Source organism: Buteo buteo, chromosome 16 (assembly GCF_964188355.1).
Source record: "Buteo buteo chromosome 16, bButBut1.hap1.1, whole genome shotgun sequence".
In the NCBI taxonomy this organism is placed as follows: domain Eukaryota; kingdom Metazoa; phylum Chordata; class Aves; order Accipitriformes; family Accipitridae; genus Buteo; species Buteo buteo.
Window position 1 is genome coordinate 30324098 of NC_134186.1, and position 23865 is coordinate 30347962.

The window sequence follows — 23865 nt, forward strand, 5'->3', positions numbered from 1 at the left end:
TAATCTAGTCCAAGATCTTCCATTTTTGAGTCCCACAGATTCTTTCCCCTACTCCCCCAGATAAACTCTGTTTTGTAGGACAATTAGGGACTTGTCACCTGAGTGGTCACACAGATCAATGGAGCTAAAGTAAACATAAATCCTGCTCCAAAATGCACAATTCAGAGTATCATAAGAATTTTGACTGGGCCTTTATTAACTCTTTGTTTTGAGGTTGGGGTTGTTTTTTTTTGATTACACAATTCTGACTTGGTATGCTTGCCTCTTATGTGCTGTCATCCCATTTTTCTTGTTTGTTTTTTTCTATGGACAGAACAGAATATTTTTATGCTATTCTACAACTAGATTCTGAAATTAGCTATTTTCTCTCCTATGCTTGCTTTTCTGTGTTACAGTGATATATGTATAATTAAAGTAATAACTGCGTGTTTTTTCAGGACTCCCTGCAAAATTGAACCCAGCATAAACCGTGTTTTAAGTGCTCGCAAACCTGAGAAAGAGGAGGACCCACTACAGCGAGTGCAAAATTATCAGCAGGACACTCAAGAAAAGAAAGAGGTGGTGATGTACTGTAAAGATAAAGTTTATGCTGGAGTTGAAGAATTTTCTTTGGAAGAGATCCGAGCTGAAATCTACAGAAAGAAAGCAAAAAAGAAAACTGAAGGTATGCTTTGAAATGGCATGACATAAGACTTTCTGAGATGGAATCATAAAATTATACTTACTTCTTATCAGCATACAGATGTCTTTTATTGCAGCTGCTTTTCTTTTTCTGCTGGAATAGTTATTTAACTGCTCTGAGGTATAGGGAAAGTAACATATCTGACAGCTTTATATGTAAGCTGTGAAACGGAAAAGACCAGAGTTTTAGCCCTTTAAAAATAATTTAGGCTTTAGCCACAGATTGCATGTGAAATATGCATTGTGCCTTATAAGCTTTTCTTCCTTAGAGGAGATGCAGGCCATAGCACAGAAAAAGGAAGAAATACAAAGGAAAATTGAGGAGCTGGAGAAGAAATTAAAGACGAAAGAAGATGACAAGCAGCAACAGCTGCGTGAACAGGTATTGTCCTAATTTAACTGGTCTTTTACAAATAGCTACTATTTTCAGTAAAAGTACCAAAGGAGGAACAATATCTAATATGTTTCTCTTCGGCTAACTCTTTTTAAACTTTTTTGAAAGGATGCTTCAGTCTATTGTACGCATACATCACCAGTAAATGAATTCTCAGAGAAATATTTCTTTTCTTCCCCACTTGTCCCCAAGCCATATGCTTTCACTATAGGAATGTAAATCAAAGACTTCAAGTTTTGTAGTGTTACTTTACAAGTATTGTTAAGTTATTTAACAATCAGATAAGATATACCTTATGCTAAGGTATAAACTTTTAAATTTTTTTTAAGTGAAGGCATGCCAAATGCTTAAGGGCTAATTGCTCTTTCTTAACTGTATTTATGGGCAGTTTCCTTTTCTTTTGCACTACAAATTCTCTATATAAGACAGGAGAAGAAGCTGGAACTAGGGAAAGAAGTGAAGGGTTGCAAAGTGGTGTGGGCTAACCCCAGTAGGAAACTAAGCACCACACACCTGCTTGCTCACTCCCCCTCAGTGGGATGGGGGAGAGAATCAGAAAGGTAAAAGTGAGAAAACTCATAGGTTGAGATAAGGACAGTTCAATAGGTAAACCAAAAGCTGTGCATGCAAGCAAAGCAAAATAAGAAATTTGTTCACTACTTCCTATTGGCAGCCAGATGTTTAGCCATTTCCAGGAAAGCAGGGCTTCGTCATGCACAATGGTTATTTGGGAAGACAAATACCATAATTCTGAATGTCCCTCATTCCTCCAGATTTTATTGCTGAGCATGATGTAATATGGTATGGAATATCCTTTTGGTCACTTTGGGTTTGCTGTTTGAGCTGCGTCCCCTCCCAGCTTGTTCTGTGCCCCTAGCCTACTTGCTGGTGGGGCAGCATGAAGTACAGAAGACCTTGATGCTGTGTAAGCACTGTTCAGCAGTAGCTAAAATACTAGTGTGTTTTCAACATTGTTTTGGTAAAAAATCCAAAACATGGCACCATACCAGCTACTATGAAGAAAATGAACTCTATCCTAGCCAAGACAGTACACAAAACTATATCTGATTGATTAATCTCCAAGTTTTATAGACAGTAGTATGCTTTATTATGTATTAGATTTTTTTTTCCTTTTCCATGCAGACCAGTGTTGAACAGAGTATCTTTCAAGCAAGTATACTTTGGTCTGTCATTGCTAGGTAGTGTTTAAATCCCAGTTTTCTTATAGGTTGCAAATAACAAGTAAAAGTTAATTATTTTAAAGCTTTTCCTTTTCCCAATGTCATCAGTTGGGCTAATAAAGTATGTTTTCTCTTCCTTTCTGTCTGTCTTTCTGTCTGTCTTTCTGTCTGTCTTTCTGTCTGTCTTTCTGTCTGTCTTTCTGTCTGTCTTTCTGTCTGTCTTTCTGTCTGTCTTTCTGTCTGTCTTTCTGTCTGTCTTTCTGTCTGTCTTTCTGTCTGTCTTTCTGTCTGTCTTTCTGTCTGTCTTTCTGTCTGTCTGTCTTTCTGTCTGTCTGTCTGTCTGTCTGTCTTTCCCCCCTTTTCCAAAACAATGCCTTAGCAGTAAATATTTTAAATAATGAAATACAAAGTGTTGGGATTTGATGTAAGCTATGTAACTGCTTACATGTGTCTTTAATGGTTGCAGAATAACTAAAATATCCTATGAAAGTTGTATATGGTTGCAAAGAGTAAAACTATGTATTTTAACTACAGTAAGAATGGACTTTTTTCATGCAAGTAAATTAAGTGCAAATAAAAATAGCTAGAGACAACTATTAATCCATCTTTAATGACCTACACAGGTTTATCATAATGTTCTTGGAACATTGTTGCATGGCTTGTGATTTCCATTGCTGTAGAACCAAAACATGGTTTTGTTTCTACAGCCAACAGAGATAACAGAAGCTTCACCACCTTTGGGACTGCAAGGACTTACTTTTTCCTGTGCAACAGAAGTTAGGGAGAAACAGCCTCAGTTGCAAAGGTAATACAGGGTTTTCTTCACCAGCAATGAGAAAATTTGTGGGGATAATAAGTTATGAGTAACATGGATCACTAACAGATAGCCTCTTTCTGCAGGCAGAATGGAATACACTCCTAGGCATCAGCCTGTAACCAGGATCTATAATCTGTCTTTATATATTCTCAATTATTTCTCTGAGGGATCTTAACTTCTTACAAGTAGCATATGTCAGCTTGGCTTGCCTTTTTTACAAAAATTGTTTATGTTTTGTGAAGGTGTGTAAAATATAAGAAAGAAGTTTGTCTCTTTTTTTTACAGTGAATTCCAGGTCTCTGAAGATACTGAACTACATAAACCATCTTGTTCTGAGGGTAAGTATTTCAATTTTTTACCATTAAGGAGAAGGCCGTGTTAAGGGGAAGTGTTCTTTTATATGAATAGCAAGACTGCAACAAACTAAAAACTGTAGGTGGATTAGAAGAACGAAAAAGAGAACATGCTAGTAGTTCCTTTAACCATCTTCAGCAAAAGACTGAGCATCTGAGAGCTGACACTATTTGAAAGGACTTTCAAGCAGAAGAGCTTTTTTCCTTTTAATAGCTGAAGGGCTTTCTTCACACTTTCATATATGCAGTCTTACTAAAATCTGTAAGAGAGTTTAACACTAAGATTGATACTATCTTAAGTCCTTTTTCCTCAGAGGATTTGGCAGAGGAATACAATCAGAAATTATATATTCAGTTTTGTTGTTGGGAAGGGCGTGTGCTGAAGAAATTTACTTTTGACCTGAATTGACTGCTGTTACTGTTGACAGACCTTATCCAGTCTCTTGATGTATGCCCAGATACACAAACGGGAAATGTGTTTTTAGACTCTGAGGATGAACAGGAGGAACAGAGAGATGAGGCCAACCTTGGAAACAAAGGTACAAATTCTGAAGCATATTCTAAAAAGAGCAAGCTAGCTAACATAATATGGTGGTAAAAGTGTGGTTCATTAATGTGACAAAACCAAGCCTTTTTTTAATAGGTTTCATTAAATGTCAGTTCTGTAACTTCCTGCTAGGACTGGTATTTTTAAGACTGAGTTAAATATTTAAGTAGCATTGGATAGAGTGTTGTGGAAAAACTGTTGATATAATAGAGCCTCTTGTTTTTTCTTTACAGATGTAGCTCTCCTTCCTCCACCCAATCCTGCTACATTTTTCTCCATATTTGATGAATCCTCTACTTTGGCAAATGAGAATATAAGGTAGAATTATTCAAGACCTAGATGTCAGATGGAGGGAAAACGGAAGTATCAAACCACTTTCTGTAGCAACTGAAATACAGTACTGTTTCTTGTATGGGTGTGGGGTGGTTTTTTGTTTTGTGTGTGGTTTTTTTTTTATTTATTTCATTACTCTACTTGAGAAGTCCACGATGAGGAGATACTCTCTTCTTGTTCCTCCTCAATCTAGAACTATTTAATTTGCTATATAAACCTTCTTCATTCTGGAGAGCTGTATATATTGCAGTTTACTGGTAGTTCTGTAGTAGAAAGTGGTAGATTGAAATTGTCAGTAGACTTAAACTCTTGAGAGGAATCTCTGTTGAAGGTCAGAAGCTACTCTAATAAATATTTAATGTCATGTAATTTTGTCTGTAGTTGTTCTGCAGATCATATACAGAAAAGTGCCCGGCGCCCTCTTGCTGTTCGTAAACCTTCAGATTCTCTAACTGCAAAGGAAAATGTACCACCAGAAGCCTGTGTAAGGAAACAGTTTACCCCATTGCAGATTTCCTGTCAAGGAAAAACTAACATAGAATGTTCTACTGTTGAACAGAGTGAGATTGGCTGGGCTGACATGATGTGCAATAAGCTAGGATTCTAAAGTTCTTTCTGGTGTGGCAATACTTGAGTTGGGTGAAGTTAAGATTACACTGGAAATTTCATGTTTTTATTAGGCTTTAAGGTGGCCAATACGGAGATGATGGTAAGGAGTCTTCCAAATTTTAAGCAACAGATTAGTGGCCAGGATTACTCATGCTGAAACTTAGAAAAGTTTGTGTGATTAAGAGTTGCACTCTTAAACGCTGCCTCCTGTTCTATCTGCTTTCTTGCCATGCGCCCAAACAAGCATCTCAGCTCCTGTGTTCCTCGCCCCAAGTACCATACGCTTGACTCCTTTAAACCTTGGTATCTTGTTTCCTAAGCTATGTGTCTTTATGTGGCAGTTTTGCAGATATTTATAAAGCTTTCAGTAGAGGCAGTAGTTGCTGTCTCACCAAAGGACTTGTCTATTGCAGCATGCAGTAACTCTTTAGACTGGTTGAGTGAGAGGATTTTACGTACAACTACAATATGAAATACTTAGCAGCGTTAAGCATGGTAAGCATCATGCTGACTTTGGTTCTAGAGTCAGTCTGGATAACTGCATAGTTCTGCTTCACATGTTCTGTGTGTCTTCAATGCCCAACATTTTAGTAAACACTTTAACATGCTTATAACTGAACTGAAATGCACTTCTGGGGTCATAGATACTGAGTAGCCTTCAACAGTCCATGGCAGCTCTGCAGCACTCTAGAGGGTAACAAAGCTACCCTTTCTAGTTGGAAGAAAAAATGCAACTATATTACAGTTAGGGTTCAACTAGTCAATTTGAATTAGCAATATAAGTAGAGTACATGAAGACTGAGTGTCAGATTCATGGTGGAAAGTGGTGGTGTGGAAGACAAGGGAGAGAGAAATGTACAGCTTTTAAATAAAAGAAAATTTTACATAAAATCTGCAGGCTTTTCACTGTCTTTTCCTACTTTTTTCAGGATGAGCTGAATGGAATTGAACCTTTGTCTGAAGATGCAATTGTGACGGGCTCCTACAAGAACAAAACCATTTGTGCCAACCCAGAAGACACATGTGACTTTGTCAGGGCTGCCCATCTGGCCTCAACGCCCTTTCATGGGGTGTTAGCTCAGAGAGTCCCAGCTCCTGCTTTTTCACAGAGTGTCCTGAAGGAAGACTGTCCAGAATCTAAGAGTGCCTCTCTGAATCAGGAAACGCTGGTTTGTGAGGGAGTGTACAATGAAGCTCGTTGTGTAAATAAACTGAGGTAATTAACAGCAAAGCATCTTAAGCTCCTTTTCCTGTGTGTCTTTTGTTGGTTGTGGTTTTACTATTCTGTTGCTGAAGAAACATTTTTCTGAAGAGATCAGAATATATTGAAGACAGCCATTTCTCTAGCTCAGGGTCCATTTTGCCTTTTGCAGATTTAAGAGGTAATAGCAAGAGCACTTGGCTTTTCAGCATTACTGCTGCAGGACTTAACTCCATGCTTTTTCTACCAAATAACTTGCAAAGAAATTAATAAACACATTCTGTCTTTGTAACCAGAGATTAAAAGTAGAATCATCAGTTCCTTTTGTACTCATACGCTTCTGTAGTTATTTTAGTATATGAAATGCATCTGGTGGTTATGGCTTAGATTTCTTCTACAGAGGAGAGAAGCTGGAGAGAAGAAAAAAACCTGGCAAACAGCCTCCTGTTTCTTATCATTGTAAAGAAGAAAGCATCTGTTGTATGGGGGTTTCTTAATTTAGAACTGAGTTTGATTTGCTGGCTGTTAGTATGTAAACTTGTATACCATGCTGAAGGTGTTTGTTTACTTGGTAAGTTCCCTGGGAAACCATGCTGATTATAATTAGGAAGGAATAGCAAGAGTTATTTCCCGCCCAATGCTCTGTTGCTTTAAAAGCACTGTAGGTCTGAATTTTGATAACGAAGGGAGTAATAAAAGTTGAGTATGTCTTCTGTTGTAGCAGTCATATTTAATGGAAGAGAAGATAAAATTCGTCTGTAGACTAAGATTTTGAGTAGAAACAATCATTTGAAGCTAAAATGAAGCTCTGACATAACTATTGGTTTTCCACTAAGGATGGGAAAGGACTTCTTTGAAGTCTGGGAGTGCACAGTATCCTTTCATAGTCACTAGGCTGGCATTATCTAGACACTGTATCCTCTGAAAGTCTGAATAGTTGATGCCTTTATTTACAGCCCGATCATGGAAGCAAGCCTGGAAGATACTCGCTTGTCAGGTTCTTCTGTCTCCTCAGGATCTTCTCTTTCCTCTGTTACACAAATATCTACTATTAAATACCTGCATATCCCTGAGAAACTGGAACTTGCTCAGAGCTTGCCTGCTGAAACGGTTACTGATTCTGGAGGTATCAGTGAAAGCATTACTGGTTAGTACTAAATTGAGTTTCACTCACACAAATAACTTGCAGTTGTCTCTAAACTATGCTGTGTTTTCTGTACTTCCTACATTCTACTCTGTTTTTTGTGTATTTCCCATTACTTTGACTTGTGACTGAACTTGTGTCTCACTTGTCAGAAGTGGTAGTGAGGTATACAGTGTAACATGCTTGTCAGCATTCAGAAGATGTAAATATTAAGGTGATGGAGGAGTTATTTAAGTTATTAAAGCAGGGAGTGTGTATGAGTAATGAGGCCAAATTCTGAAATGAAAACATTTGGACTGGATGGTAGTGAGAACTTCTAAGACAGCTTTGTTTTGTTTTGTCTTTTTTTTCTTCTCTGTAATCAGCCCATCAGCAGAATACACAGTATAAGTGCCGTGTTGAAAAAGGTGAATATGAATTTGAAATCTAGTGAAAATGGCATAATTTTGGTTTTAAATTTGCACTCTTAACTTCGCTGTAAACTATTGTGCTGCTTCACAGTATGTTTTGTTTTCCTATTGAAGGAAAACAATACTGGTACTTAAAAATCTGGCCCATAGAATTAGGTTTGTGTTGAATGACGGTTTTCAAGGTGTTTAACCTACTTTAACTCCTTTGATTTCGGTTTATGATATTTTAATTAGAATTGTGTATCTGAAAATTCTCAGTGTACCTACTCTAGAGAAGAGTATGTTATTGTGTGTCTGCAGACTATTTTATGATGAAGCAAGCTCAGGACCTGGAATGAAAATACAATTAGGAGAAGAGTGTTGTCACTGAAATAGCTGAAATATTTTGGATAGATCTTACACTTGTTTTTTATCATTTGCACTAATCTTAGAGCAAGGTGAAGAATCTCTATGGATTCTTTTCAGAAAAAGAAGGCGTTTGTTCAGTTGTTTTAATGATACTTTCTTAAACTTTTGATCATTCCCATTGCTTTTTTTTTCTTGCTTTCTGCACATCTTCCTTGAACTGCAGTTCTCAACCTGGATGTAGTAATTCTACTGAGGACTCCTTAATGCTGCGTAGAGCAGAAAGTTACTTCAGATGTCTGTCAGTTTATTCCTGTAAAATATGCCAGTAAATTACATAGGTTTGTGATGGTAAAATATTGGAACACCTATTTAGCCTTCAACCTACCATATTTCCTGGATCTACTTTCACAGAATTACTTCCTGAGCAATATCTTACTGCAATGCTTTTCAAATAAATATGAGTATAACAGTAGGTAATGATACTCTGATTCTTACCTCTGTACTGTGAAAGCTTAAAATGGTGTCATGTGTTACTAGTCATAGTCTTTGGGAAGGGAAGTCAGTAGAAGCTATCTAGTTCTGCTGTGTTTTACTCTGCCTGATCATTTGAGATCAACACTTTTCAAGCTACCTTGGTTTTGTACAGATGAATTCCTCTATTGAATGATTTTTTCTTCTTTGTTCTATTATGCAGGAAAATAAACCCAGACCTACATGTAATTATCTTATGTGTCTTCCAGGAGGCAAAAGCCATTAAATTCTCAATATTGCAATGAGAGGCAGAGTTGGAATCCAACTTTGTTTTCCTTTTCTTAAATAAAATTCCTGTTGTATTCAAAGGAGTGAATGTCAATAAACCCCTTCATTTAAAAATCACAAATTGATCACTTACTCTGGATGTAGGCTTAAATAAAAAAGGAGTATTAATTTGCAAAATGAGTTTGAATTCTGCTGTGGCTGAGCAGATGTACGTAACTTAATTCATAGCTTTGTCTCTTCTGAAAGATACACTTTACATGACGCTACCATAGAATCATTGAGAATTCATGATGAGATAGTCTGTAAGGTAGTTTAAAAGGTGGGTGTTTTATGTTCACAGAACAAGAAACTATTAGAAAGAGATTAATTGACTTGCTGAAAGGTGATGCAGTAAATTAGTATGCAGATAGAAAGCTTCCAATATCCAGGTTACTTTTTCTTGACAGATATAATCAAGTCACAGACTCTACACTAGTTTCAGCTCATCTGTTTCTATTACTTGTCTTCCTAGCTGATGATGTAACGCAGTTTTTGTGGAGCGCTGAACAGCGTAAAAAGCTTTTAGATCCTATGCCAGAATCATTGACTGCTGCTCTAGATTTTCATTTGGAGACTGGTGTTCTGCCTGTCATGGAGTTTGAGAAAGACATTGAGCTAGGTAGGTATGCCAGACACTCTACAGTGCAAAGGATCTATTTATGTGCTAACTGGTTTGAAATATGCTTCATATTCACCCTCACTAGTTTTATGTCATGTAGATGGGGAATAACTTGCACAGCCTGGGTACGTATATTTGCTGTGACAGCTCATAAATGTAAACTTTCATAACAGGAAATGAGACTTACTGTATCAAATGGGAATATTGGAGCAATGAAGAATACAAGATGGTTTTTGCTATTCCAGCCAACTTTCCCCAGTTGGATGCAAAGGGATTTGCAATAAAGGTAATGCATATGATGGTTACTATACAAAAGTGTGAAATGTTAAAATCTCCTCAGCCAATATAAAATAAAATGTAGTAAGTGTAGTCTTAATTTCTGAATTCTGTGCATGAAGTTTGCTTCTTCAAGTCCTCTTTCTAATTGTTGATATAGAGTAAAAGTTTCTGACTGTGGAAAATGTCTTCCTTGGTAAAGTGGGGAGGAAAAAAAAGAGGATGAGAAGAATATGAAGATGAGCAATTTTTGCTTTATTCCAAAGCTAAACGTTCTTCTTATGTACCTTCTTGTAGGTGTATTCTCAGCCTGTGCCTTGGGATTTTTATATCACGCTTCAGTTACGGGAGCGTTTGAATACTGACTTTGACCAAAGCTTCAGTGAGAATTGCAGCTGTTACTTGTATCAAGATGGCTGTGCTATTTTGCACAGGGATATAAATCGCTTCACGCTTGGGGTCAGTGCAGATAAAGTACAATTGTAGAAGACATGAACTCTTGCATAGAGTACCATTAGTGAGTTTTGTTTGTCATTATGCTTATTCCTGAAGATAGCTTCACGTGTTTAATCCTGCTATCTAGATCCTCTGGGTTTTGTTTTATCTATATACAAGTTAGGACTGTCTATTACAGCCTTAGTTAGAGCTGGTTTCTCATTCATAGATAATGTGCTTCTCAGAGACAAACTTGAACCAATTTTTCACATTTTCTTTATTCACGAGTGATAAATGACCTGAGCCAAGAACCACATGTTATTCCACAATAAGATTTGCATCTAAAACTCTTGTTTAACTTGGCATCTTTCAATGAGTTCCAGTCTTCCAGTCTGCTGTAGCAAGGTCATAACATCTAGTGTCTTGCTGAAGGATTTACATTTTAAATAAAGTCTTGTAAGTGCATTTTGAATTGTTGCATGTAAATAGGATACAAATTAAATAGTAATTTCAGTATTCAGTTCCAATTTCCTCCTCCTGATCTTTTGTCCACTTCTGAATAATTGGGTCTCCTAGGAGCTCATGGTTCTTTTAATTCTGGCTGCGCTGATCATGGGCAAAATCTGATTATACTGAATTTAGGGTAGGACTGTTATCTCTGTACAGATGAGTAGGGAAAAAAAGGTGAGCTATAAATATTTCACTTAATCTAACATAGAATGACATATATATGCACATTTATTCCCTGTTTTCAGGATGTTATTCGTGGCTGTAAGTCCATGACGGAGGAAGTTATCCTACTGGTTGTTTATAATCTTCTGGGTGTGGTAGAGAAGCTCCACAAAGCAGAGATTGTCCATGGAGATCTGCGTCCAGAGGTGTTCTTTCTGGGAGACAGGTTCGTCTCTTTATATGAACATGGGAGGATATAAAATACTCAGTTACAGCTACAGCTTTTGTGCTTTTGTAATTTCTCCTCTTTGGGTGGGGTATTGGTATTGCAGTCCAGTTTTTTTAGGCTACAGTGTATCCTGCAAATAGTCAAAACACTTTGTTTAGGAGTAAACATTTTGTTTATTTCTATAGAAATAGTATACAATGCTCTTGTAAAACTTAAAATAAACAAAATGTTTTTGCTATTGCCTGTGTTCTCAAGTTTGTACTTTACCAATGTACTGTACTGGACAGCTAACTGGATATTGGTAAATAACTTGCCTTCTGGTTTTATGTATCTGAAAACCAGGAAGTTAGAAGACAAAGGGCAGGTGGGACTGGAATATCTAGACACTCTCTTCAACAGATTGCTTAGCCTCCACTACAGTCCAACTTGTAACTTGATGCACAGAGTTTTCTTCAAGCTCTTTCCCATATTATGTTAACAAAGTCACATATCCCTTGGAATGTGATCTGTGAACTAAGTGTGGGAAGATAGTAACTTTGGAATGTCTAATGATGTAGATATAATGCCATTAGAAGAAATTTACTAAGGCTGTTCTTAGTCTTCACTGATATGTTAAAAATAGCTATGAACTTTATTTTGAACCTACAGTCATCTAACATACGCACGCCCAATAGACGTTATTTATAATTTCTTTATAACTTATATAGTTACATACATGTACTACTGAAGTTCTAATGTTTTCTTCACACACCCCAGTGGATTGTCTTGCACATCCCTTAGGGTGCATGCTTCCTATTTTGGAAGTCACTGATCTAATAGTGGCTTGATGGACTTGGATATGCGATCTGTTTATATTGTTGGTTGGCAGTACACTGTCATCTATACAGATACTTCTCACTGCCCTTTCTATTTGTCCTCCCTAGTGTATAGACTAGGAAAGGTTTGTTAAAGTGTTATGAAGCTTAATTCTTTCTTGTATAAAGTATTCCAAGATCTTGAAGGAGAGGGAGAAGTGCTAAACACTGCACTATTCTGCTGTTCCACCGTGTTTGAGATAGCTGTGAGAGATATCAAAACAGCGTCATCCTTGATCCTTTAGTGTTTCCCATTGCTTACTCAGGAGATACCAGTATCATCTCTAAGCTTCAGGCTGCCAGCTGATTCCCCATCCAGGGGTAGTCCTTTCAGCAGTAGTTCTTAAGCTAACCATCAGAGGGGAGCATTGACATAGCTAAGACTCACCTTCACTATGCTGTTAAATTTAATTTAAAAAAAAAAAAAGTGTGTTGGATTGTTTTATGCTTCATTTGCTTCCTCTGCTCAGGATTTGTGATCCATTTGCTAACGATGAGATGACAAGAGCTCTGAAGATAGTGGATTTCTCTCACAGTCTAGATTTGAGATTACAGCCTCGAGTAAGTTTGCCCAACAGCTTTCCCATATCTCAGACCCCTCATGGACAACAGCTTCTGGTGAAAAGTTCTCTTCCTTATCAGGTGAGTCTCTATGTAGCAAGACATGTTAGTTTCTGTGTTTCCTTTACAAAATCTCTATTTTCTTAAGTTATATTTTGCAAATGCTGTGGAAAGCTCTGATCAGTAAATACTGAATAAAGAGAATTTTTCACCTGATTAGATCTTTGGCATTAAGTGAAGGGACTGACAGTGCTGTTGAGTGCCTGTGACTACTGTATTTATTCAGGAACCTACAATAAGACCAGAATTTTACTTTTTGAAGTTTTCTTGCTTAGCAGGTCTTGAAGATTCTGATGCAAAGACTGGTTCAGACTTAAATGTGTAGAAGCACCACCAGCAGAAGTCTGTAGTGGATTGCAGAAGTTGACGGACGTTGAGCTTTCTGATGTTTGTTGTTGTTGCAGGTAGACCTGGTTGGCATTGCAGATATAGTCCATTTGATGCTGTTTGGGGTTCATGTCCAGGTCTATCAAGAGAATTCCATCTGGAAAATCAGCCAAAATGTATCAAAGTAAGTCCTTTTGCAGAGGAGGCTGCTGGGAAAGAACAGACTTCTAATTTCCTTCGCTTTCTTTACAATGGTACCATCTTCAAAGCTTAGAACACAGAACTTTGTGCTGTTGTTGCCAAAAGCATTAGTTCTGTAAGGACTTAAATTTTGAAGCTGCTAGACTTGTTCATTGTACAGTAGCCTTAGTGCTGTGTAGGAGACAATTTTAAACTGAATATGAGCGTAACAGTCCAGTTAAGATGATTTTGCTTTTTCTATCCTTTCAGACCACACTCCTTTAGTCTCTCTTTTCACTTGATAGACGAGGCTTGGAAAAGTTTATAAGTGGGTGGGTGGTGAGGAAAAAAATTACATGAGCGTGTTGCTTTAGAAATGGAGATTATTTTGTTTTTCTATTTTTTTTCATTCTAGGCTATATTGAAGGGCTACTAAGACACTAATGCCAGGGTTCTGTCTGTAACAGCTGCAGAAACACTATACATGCACAAGAAGGAAAATAATTTAAAATTATAATTTAAGGTGCATGTGCAAGCAGCTTCTTTTTGGAAGCTGCTGTTTGTCCTCAGGTATTAATTTCTGCTACTCTTTTAGCCGCATGTTTTGGCTGCAAGACGACTCTGCCTTCATCTACCCTTTGTTTGTTCTTAGACTAAACACTTGTTCATTTTGTTAGTTGCATCCTGCAGAATTTTCTGCCTTAGCATTTCTTAAGGATTTTCCAGAACTCTCTGCTCATGACAGAAATTACTTGACAGATATCTGCATTCAAGATCATGGTATTTTAGCCACAGTTACTGTGTGTATATACTTCTATAACCATTGCTTTAAGAAAACCTACTACCAATCTGGGAGTTGTCCAGTTCCCTAGCAACCTGCATTACTTATACCTCCTAGTTTGTATTCAACCTTCAAAAAAAAAATCTCATCTTCTTAAGCTGTGTACAGGGGAAAAACGATTTTTCCTTTACTGGGCATATATCTGTTTTTCTACTACTGATACCAGTAGTTAAAGGCTACAGCAGGCTTCTGCTGAGTACTCACCATGCATGCCATACTGTACCCTGTAGCTTTTGTTTTTTCTTTAGAGGATCAACTTGCAGGACTAGGCTGTGAAGAACAAAATCACCAAGGGTGATTCATCTCTGAAGAGATGAATATCAATGATGTATAGGCTGGCAGTAAATATGTATGTTATACTGCCTTTGTTTCAGAAATGCTATAAAAAAGGGGGGGGCAAAAAAAAAAGCAACTAAATCATTGATGGAGACTGGCTTTTGCTCTCTGCTGACAGATACTCTAACATTACATATCTTGTAGCTAAGTAACTCTGACCTCTGAAAAATAGGACTCCTGTATATTAATTTCTAACAGAACATGATCTGTTTTTAACAATATTCTGTTGGGATAGAAAGACAGATTTCTGATAAGCATTTCCTTTTTTAAAATTAAATTTTTAGTATTTATTTATTTAATTTTTTAATTCTACAAGAGATTAAATTGAGATACTGCAGGTGAAGCCACAGAAGGCCTGAGTTGAGAAGGTAGGAACAGTGTGTTGGGGACCTGATCAGGATGTAGGTATGAGAAAAATAGCAATAACTGTCTGGATAACTGGAGCAGGAGGAGCTGAGTAGCAGGTATAGAAAGTCTTGAGTTTGGAAGAATAGGGCTGGCTGTTATAGGGAGTTGGGAGGAGAGAAGTCAATTGGAAAGGAATTTCAGTCAAGGCTGGGGACACTGGATCGAAAGAAGTAGTATTCTGGGTAGAGGTAGAACTTGGAGGGAGACTTGGGTAGAAGGGGAGTGAGACCTGTGAAGGGCTAGAGGAGACTAAGGAGGAAAAAGGTAAACCCTGGGCATGAGTTCTGTATAGCTGTAACCAGGCTTAATGGCTCATCACTTGCTTGGGTACATCAGTTTATAACTTTGCTTTGGAGTTGGGAGTCCAAATAAGGAATTTGTTTTCCATCCTGTCTTCTGCTTTGCTTCTGAAAGTATGATAGAAGACTTACTCATCTTCTATACTTATTTTTCAATATCAAGTCCAAGAAGTGTTTGTATAGGTGCTTAAGTTACATGTGATACTGAAGTCTTATATCAACAGTGTAAATAAGGCATTTCATTATGCAGGATTAAGGAAGCTGCACTGGATCTTTTTTGCATTCACATGTAGATCTTTTAGTGTGTCTGCCTCTTATTTGACGACACTTCCTCCGGTCAACTTGAAGCTTTCAGTAAATTCTCAAGTAATCTCTGACAAGCAAGTTTACTGTTGCGGGGAATCTTCATCCACCAGAAGGGGCTGCGCAATTAAGCACTTCTCTGTGAGAAGAGTCAGCTGATGGATATTAATCTTGTGCTTTATCCTTTGCATACAGCCACGCATGGCGGTGACACTTCCAACACCCATGAAGACACAGCATTCTTTTTCCTACTGCTTTTAGTGGTTCTACTTTTCTCTTGTAAAGATCATGTTACTTCTGTCCTTTCTGCTAAAAGTTCTATAAGTGACTTGGAAAGTGGTTTTTTGTTTCTTTGGGGGCTGGTTTTGGTTTGTTGGGGGGTTTTTTTGAGGGTTGTATTGACAGGATATCTTTCATCAAAGAATATTGTGAGAATTTAGGCAGTGACAAATAGAAAGAAGGCTTCTTACTAGAAGGCTGACTGGTGTTAAATGCAACAACCGTGACAACCTTATCTCAGGAAAGCTTTTAAAAAAGGACTTAATTATTTTTTAAGTATTAAAGATAGTATAATTACTAATAAAGCCACTAATATTACTAGCAGTTCAACAAAATATCAAAGCAGTGGAGAATTGCATGGCAAAGCACAAAATTGTTCTTCTAAAGCCAATGGCACTAATAAAGCAGAACCCACTTAAAAGCTGACAGAATGAAGGCAAAGCACTAAAGTCAATGTTGTACTAAAGACTTCTGGAAAGGTAGAATGAGAATTCTGATCCAAGTTTTTGTTTTTGTTTTTTTTTTTCTTCAATCTTTGAGCATTACTATAAAGTTGACAACCTATTTTACAGCAGAGGGTGTTTTAGCATGTTACCATTATTACGGAATGGATTAGGAGATTTTTTTCGCTTCCAGGAATGTTTTTAGTTTTTCTGTTTTCACTATACTATTTTTGGAAACTTCATATGTGCAGGCTTATGCGAGGTAATATATAGAAGTTGTGTTTGAATTTTTAGGACTCTTTTTCACTCATAACTCCTTAGACATCCTTACCAACGTGCAACATCCTCAGCTATGCCTCTTGTCTTAAGTCCATGAAAGAAATGGCCTCAAGTCTTGCATGGGTTTTTTTTGTTTGTTTGGCTGGTTTGGGTTTTTTTTTTTGTTAGGTTCTGTATGACTTCATTATTTTAGAAAATGTAAGAGTTTAATAATGTAATATAGTACCAGCCAGATTCCTTCTGAGATTATGGCTGCTGTGGTGTCACTCACATAAAGCAGAGGCAGATAATTTGTTCAAAAGCCAGTGTAACCCCTGGCTTGAGGGAGAAAAGTACTTCAGTAGTCAGAAGCAGTGCGGTCTATAGACTTCAGTGCAAGACTAAAGAACAAAGGGTTAGCTCTGATACCAGTTTTCTGAGACTTTAATGAGTCATTTAACCTTTTTATTCATGTTGTGTGGGTATATCTGTGAGAGAGGGGATTTATTACTATTAATTGTCTTTGAAATGTTATCTATATGAGAACTCTGGCAGTTGGAAGGCAGGGAAAAAAAGAAAGTAAAACTGGCTGTAAACCACTTTTTTTTTTTTATTTCTCTTGCAGCTTTCCTTTAATATTGACTTGTGAACTTAACTTGCAAACGGGGGAATAACATTTTTCCTCTACCCCTTATTTGTCAAAGGAATCTGCCAACTTTGTTGGTTCAAAGAATGCTCTTGATAACTCCTTTAATTTAAAAGTGCCGTGGCTCAATGTGAATGGTGATAGTGGTCAGGTACAGAAGAGGTAACTGTAAAAATAGTGGTTTTGTTAAACCTGTGATACAGCCTGTCTAGTTACTATCCAGAAGCCTGTTGGAGAAAGGGGCCCACACATATAAACTTAACAATACATTCCTAGTTTTCCTTTACATCTAGTCATGTGAGTGAAATTATTATTTCAGACTTGGTTTTCCCAGGGCATTTAGTGCTGAATATAAATGGAAATCTTGACAGACATGTCATGTATGCATACTGTTTCACTGAAAACTGCTCTCTCTGTTTTAGGACTGTTGACAGTGATTTCTGGAGTAAACTTTTTGGGAGAATTCTGAATGCAGATGGTAAGTCCACAGTGCCTCTGCTGAGGGAGTTAAGAGAGGAAATAAGTGGCATGTTTGACAGCTGTTTCCAAGAACGTCTTTGTGAATCCTTAGCTGCACTTGGAGAAACTTTCCTCTTGGAGAACTTCCTGTGATTTTGTAGAGGACAAATACATTTTGTATTATAGAGAGGAATTTGTTGTTAACTTTTTATTTATTGTTTTTCAAATGTAAGCATGAACAGTGATTGTAGCCATTTCTGCAATGCTTCACACGGGACTCTCTAAAGAATGTTGATATTGCATCAGTGCATAGGTGATCTCCTAAGCCTGCTACATGAACTAGTCCGTGTCTGAGCAGCTTGCCAGAGAAAATTGGTTGTCGTAACTGTCCCCTTTTTGTATAGCTCCTTAAAAATGTGTTTAAAACCTAGTTCACACTGCAGTTTCTGAAACGTCTTTGTCCTACCTTTAGTTGATCTTTTAATCAGTATTTCATCAATAAAGTTGTATTTTGATAGCAACTCTGTCACATTAAATATTACTGTCAGACGGTTTCAAAAGACTTGATTTAGTATCCATGATGGACTGCTTCTGCCTGACTGGGAATTGTTTGTGACTGCTAGATACAAAAGCCCCTCATTTGGTGGCAGCTTTCATAACCACACAGGACTTCCTGGACACTTGAACACAACTTGAATGATTCTACTTGGAATGTGCTGTCATGGATGATTGTCATAAGAAAAAGTAGATGAAGTCATGAGTGAAAAAGATGCATAGTTATATTTTTGCTTCTCAATGCGTTTCATTTACTTCTGCGAGGGCTAGAGTTACTGAATTGAGCATCTTTCAGAAATCTCACTGAAGTCTAAATTTGTCATGTGCTGAAGTGTTTGCAGGTTTTTTGGGGGAGGTTTTGTGGATAGATATTTGTGTTAACCTTTTATGCGCTGTGTTATTGAAACCAACACAAAGGCTTCATTTTATTCAAGAGAACAGGATTTACAGGATCCACAACTAAGATGCTATGTACCTTAAGTGTAGAGGAACTTCTCAGACTTGGGATTTACTTCCTCACAGCTTCTCCCACGTATGAAAGTGAGAATAGAAGGCTGCATCACTAGTGGTTTCTTCTCCCTACAAAACCAAATTGGCTATAAGTGTTTTTTCATTTGGTCAAATTCTCCAGCCATGGTTCTGCTTGATTCTCCCCTGTTTATCTGTTATCTCTAAATTCTGCTCTGGAACTTAATTCTGTATTTTCTAAGTTGTTACAAGCTAGCTTCTTTTTTCCTGTTCTTTCTACGTATGTCCATCACGACTCCTCTTGCTTAGACCTGTGTTTTTTGCTCTTGCAGATACCTAATACCTTCTTTATAGTCCATTCATGAAGGTTATATACTCTTGTAGTTCAGGAATAGGACTTAAATGCCCTGATAGACAAACTCTAATATCTAATGTAAACTGCTGCTGAAGAATTTTTTTCATATGTTAATGCCTCAAATAATGCTTCCTGTAACACAAGTCATTAGTTAGTCATCTATTGAGCAAGCAGATGAAATAATGATCTATCTCTAGCCAGCGTTTGGAGCAAAGATCACCGGTAGAGCAACTAGGAGCTATGCATTGGACTAACTTCTGTTAGCTCTAAAAGGACTTGCATGTTTGTTAGTGCTTTCCTTTAGTTGAAATTTGTTTTCTTTTGCTGATCTTCTAACTTCCTTTTAGACAAAGTCTGGGGGATCTCACTTACTGTCCTCTCACTTTCAGCCTTTTCAGTTTATATCCTGCAACACTGATATGAAAACCAGGTAGCTTAGGAAGAGAACGCTCATAACAAAGTATTGATCATCCCAAGGACTTCTCAGGCAAGACATGTTTCCAGTCAACGTGGAACAACTTCACTTCCTCTTCACCTATTTCATAAATCTTACTCACCAGAAAGCTTTTGAGAACAGTGAACACACAGATAAGAGCTCTCAGAAGTTCAGTGAAAGGAAATTTGTTCCTTAGGTCTTTAAAATCTGTAAGTGCATCTATTTGTCTTTACTCTAAGAAGTCTACTTTAAAGCTGAAATACTCCATTATTACTCCTATGTTGACTTGGCATCTGTTTTCTTTCTGAGCAAAAAGTGTGCTAATCTTTCTCCATCTACTAAGACTACCTTCGATCAGTTGCATAAAAGCATGCCTTGTTACTTTTCATGTATGTCCCAGACAACACAAGCACTTCAGTTTATCATAACTAGAAAATTATTGAAACTCCTCTTCTACCCAATACTGTAAAATAAGAAACATTTACCAATGGCATTACAAACTTCTCCATAAGAAACAAACACACACAAATAATGAAGAGGAACTAGCAGCTATAAAAAGAAAGAGCAGACATCTCTCTTCTGCTGCTTGTTCACAGTTCTACTCTGATGGAACTCTGCATCTCTTCCACACAGGTTAGTCTCTGCCTACCCTATCCGATAAGTTGATTGCACCAATATGTAAAAGGAGGTCAGGAAGCTCTTTCAGACATCCCTGTTGTATCTCTGTTCAAGTTTTGTTCTTGAAGCAACTGGGTGCAACCATGATCCATTACATTCCTTGGTCTTATTTTCTTTTGTGTGCTCTTATTCGTATAATAAACAATATATTAAAATCTGCAGTAGCTCAGATTCCATCACCATATTTTTTTAGTGATAACCTCACTAGGACTTCTAGGCCTGGCCATAAGGTATAATTTCACCCTACCCTCTACCTCTTGTGGCACTTATTGTCATCTTGGCATCTGTAGATACCTCTTTTCCTGTGAAGATGTTAGGACAATTTTGATCTCTAAGCATCTTGTGGGCAAGGCTGGTGTCTCTTCTATTTCATGACTGGTCTATTACAATCATGGCCTGTGAGATCTCGGAGCATGTCTGTCTTTTGCACAATGATTCAAAAAGTGATGCTTAGGAAAAACTTGTCTAAGGTTGGAGGCAGACAGTTACTTAAAAAAAACCCAAAAAACCAAGCCAACCAAAAACCAAACCTACAACATGGCTTCATGCCTGCTAATGTGTGCTTGTAACAGAGGGTAAATAGGTTTGATCATGTTCAGTTACCAGAAAGTAATACCATTGGCATCTGGAAAGGAAGGTGCCAAGTTTACTAATGTTTCCTGGGGGAAATGCCACGTGCTTGAAATCTTACATATCCATTCTACTTGTCTTTGGTTCTTCTGTGTGTGATGTGAAAACATCAAACTCTTATTAAAATAAAATAAAGGCTACCTTGCCTAAGTAAACTGCTTTCAGCAGAATGACATTTCCTTAATCGTACAGTTGGTGGATATAACACAAGTTGTGTGGTGTTTGTCAATATGAATCTTGGTCAAACAAAGTGCCTACTGAATTTGGCAAATCTGTGGTTAAATTTCAGAGTTGGAAGAGCTCTGTTGTAAATGTAGGAGATGACAGACAGAATTGTAGAAGGAGATATACTATTTCAGTGTCCTAGAAAACCAATTATTCTTAAAAGAAAAAAAGGGGGACCTTCTAATATATTTTTTAAATTGGAAAATGGAATAAACTTCATGTAGCTGAAAGAAGAAAAATATGTATCTATGGTGTCTAAGGTGTTGCCATTGTTCCTTAGCCTGCTTTCCATTTGAACACAAAGTTGGTTTTGCATGTATGTTAACTGGAGATACAGCAACAATATTCTGCTCTTTGGTTACTGTGTCAGTAGTAAATTTTCTTCACTGAAATTACTAATTAGATCCAATTCAAGTACAGTCTAAACACTATGCGTGATACTACACGTGGAATAATATTATTGTCAAGGTGATGCTTTTTCTCCTACATGGGTAACCTGCAGTAGGAAAGTTGTGGGGTTTTTTATGCACAGCTTATTTTCGTGCTTCTAAAACATTTCAGTAGTATCATAGGTGTTTGACAAGGTCAGAAGAATGGAAGTGATTTTTAATGTTGGACACTGCTGGAAAGCACATGGATCCTGCTTCTTAAAACCTGAGAATCTTGGGTTTTGCCATTTTTCTTAGGATCCATGTGCCAGCAGCAGCATTCTAAGCTTTAGATCTGTCCCTAGAGTTCTGACTGGGAAGAGAACAGGAGACAAAGCCTACCCCTAGTTCGTTCTTATTCCTTGCTGGGATAGTGCTACAGTGAAAGGTTCTTCAAAGGCTACAGAAAAGGGTAAGGGTACAGAAGAGCTGAGCTTTTAACTTTTTCAGAAATTAAGAGCAACTTGATGTTCTCGATGGCTTGAACATGCACTTCACAGAATAGGCCTGCAAGCAGTAACCCACCCAAAACCCAGAAACTTTCATCTGAGACCACAGAACACTTGGTCTGCTTGCCTGCTGATGAGGCTCTGGAATGTTTGTCCTTTGACACAATTTGTTGGTATTCATAGGGACCCCCTATTTCCTCTGCGTTTGTATAAACTGTCTGCTTTGATTCAGAAACAGTAAAAGAGTTAAGTCAATAATGTTGTTCACTCTGTTATATTAAGTGCAAAGGGGTCTAGAAATAATGGCAGAAAGTCACTGACCCCCAGCAAATGCTACAGATAAAAAAATCTAGGCTGGTCAAATGTGCATGGGATGTACATAGACTGTGAGTGGAGTAAAACCCACAGGTCTGAGCTATTTTCTGCTCATTAAGCTCTGGTAGCTGCATCTGCGTTTGAAAGAGTTGCTTCCACTGTTTCTAGGGCTCATCAAGATCACTGTCTACACCTGTGAAATGCAGGTGATACAGGTTACCTCATTAGTATTTCTGTATTGTAACGACCAACAACGTTACATAACCTTATTACTTCTTGACTATGTCAGTGCAAATGATAAGAAAAAGCAGCTCTTGATAGTGAACAACAGAAAAGTGATTAAGAGAAGCTGTAGAAGCCAACAATATAAGAATCAGAGTTCTAAAACAGTAATACTAAACCAGAACTTACTTTTTAAAGTATATCTACAGATATTTACAAAAAGTCTGTTGCAAGCTCTGAAACTAACTTGCTAATATATCTTAAGAGATCATTTTAAGGAACTGTGTCAGCTAGTAGTGCTTATCACCTGCTGTCCTAAAAAGGTATTTAATTTGTAGGAGATTAAAAATCCTAAAACTGAGGTAACTGGTAAAAGTATTTATCAGCTCAGACAGATACATTCCAAGTACATTCATATCTGAGCCTTCTCCTAGCCTGGGGTCTGTGTTAAATAGAAAGATTATGAAAACCACATAGTAGAACTATGCACCTGTGGACTGATAAATTATCAGAGGTGTAAGTTCGTACTTGTGCTAGCAGGTGAGATTACTTAACAGAAGATTTCCAGAATGAACTAGAAACAGTAGCTTGCACTCTATCCTAATGTGTGTCCCCTGTAATACTTAGGTGTTTCTGTATAAATTCAGCTGATGAATAAGGAGAATGCATTTCATGTAGCCGGTGCATTAAATCCCGCACTTGAATTTACAGCTTTTGATATGAAATCGTACAATTATATAATATTTTGATTATAGTCTATGTTATAGATTCATATAAATTCAGGAATTCTTAAAATAACAAAAATTTGGCAACACATAAAAGTAATTACGTTGGATTACATCGGTAGCCTTAAATTACACGGGACAATAGTTAGATAATTTCAAGACTAAGCAGAACTGTTATGTTTATGACTCTTGTCAGGCTTTCATTCTGCAAAATGTTTAAGAACTTGCCAAGTTGTAGACACATACAGAACCCGAATCTTGAGGGCTACATCTCTCCTGTACAGCAGTGTTTGTACCATAGTCATCCAGACTAGCAAATCTCAGAGCTCTTCTTCCATCTGATAGAGAACAAGGCATAAAGAGTAGGCACAAAGATCTTATCCCTACAGTCAGGACACAGATAGTGCATGCTCCCGGTAAGTGGGAATGCTTCCTAGTACACATGTTGGACACAGCCAAGGAATTTTTGTTTAAAGGCTCTCCTAAGCATAGGTTTCTTCTTGTTCTCAGAAAATTCTATTCTGGACACTGTGAACAACTGATATGATTTGAATCTGAATGTTTGGAAGGTTTTGAACTATTTCAATAAGCTGAATTATTCCAGTGTCTAATACCTTTATATTAATTTAGGAATTAACTTCCATTATTTTCTACCTATTGGATGTGTTACTTTCCTCGCTGCAGCGTAATATGGTCTGACATAAGAAAACAGAGTCTGTTCATCAATCTCATTGAAGTTTTGCAGAGTTGAGAAGCGACAGTACAGTCATGTTTTAAAAGAAAATTTTAAAGAGGCTTTGGTGAGCTATTTGTCCTATCTTTAGTCTAAAATTGAAAGAATTATAGAAGAAAAAAATCCTAATTATTTTTTATGAAGAACACTGTCACTTCACATTTTGTGTCCTTCTGACTGGCCTACCAGACTATGGATTCCATACATCAATTAATTCTGCTTTAGTTCTACCAAACCTACTATAAATCAGATCCAACTGTTTTTTAGTTCATGAAATTTATGAATACTTTTAAAAGTAGACAAATTACAACTCCTGCATGCGCATCAGCAAATAATTCTAAATCT

At 37.3% G+C, this 23865-nt stretch overlaps 1 protein-coding gene across 1 annotated transcript in view; it reads left to right on the forward strand.

Moving 5' to 3' along the window:
* LOC142040504 (serine/threonine-protein kinase PAK 6-like) overlaps positions 1–23865 on the forward strand; it is a 77770-nt gene that overhangs the window by 7627 nt on the left and 46278 nt on the right. Inside the window, exons 9-24 of the mRNA XM_075048493.1 lie at positions 438–664; positions 951–1063; positions 2964–3061; positions 3359–3411; positions 3855–3965; positions 4207–4291; positions 4688–4790; positions 5845–6131; positions 7073–7263; positions 9289–9435; positions 9609–9721; positions 10009–10170; positions 10902–11044; positions 12372–12543; positions 12927–13033; positions 17265–17320. Coding sequence (XP_074904594.1) covers positions 438–664; positions 951–1063; positions 2964–3061; positions 3359–3411; positions 3855–3965; positions 4207–4291; positions 4688–4790; positions 5845–6131; positions 7073–7263; positions 9289–9435; positions 9609–9721; positions 10009–10170; positions 10902–11044; positions 12372–12543; positions 12927–13033; positions 17265–17320 — 2168 coding nt within the window. The remainder of the gene's footprint in view (positions 1–437; positions 665–950; positions 1064–2963; positions 3062–3358; positions 3412–3854; positions 3966–4206; positions 4292–4687; positions 4791–5844; positions 6132–7072; positions 7264–9288; positions 9436–9608; positions 9722–10008; positions 10171–10901; positions 11045–12371; positions 12544–12926; positions 13034–17264; positions 17321–23865) is intronic.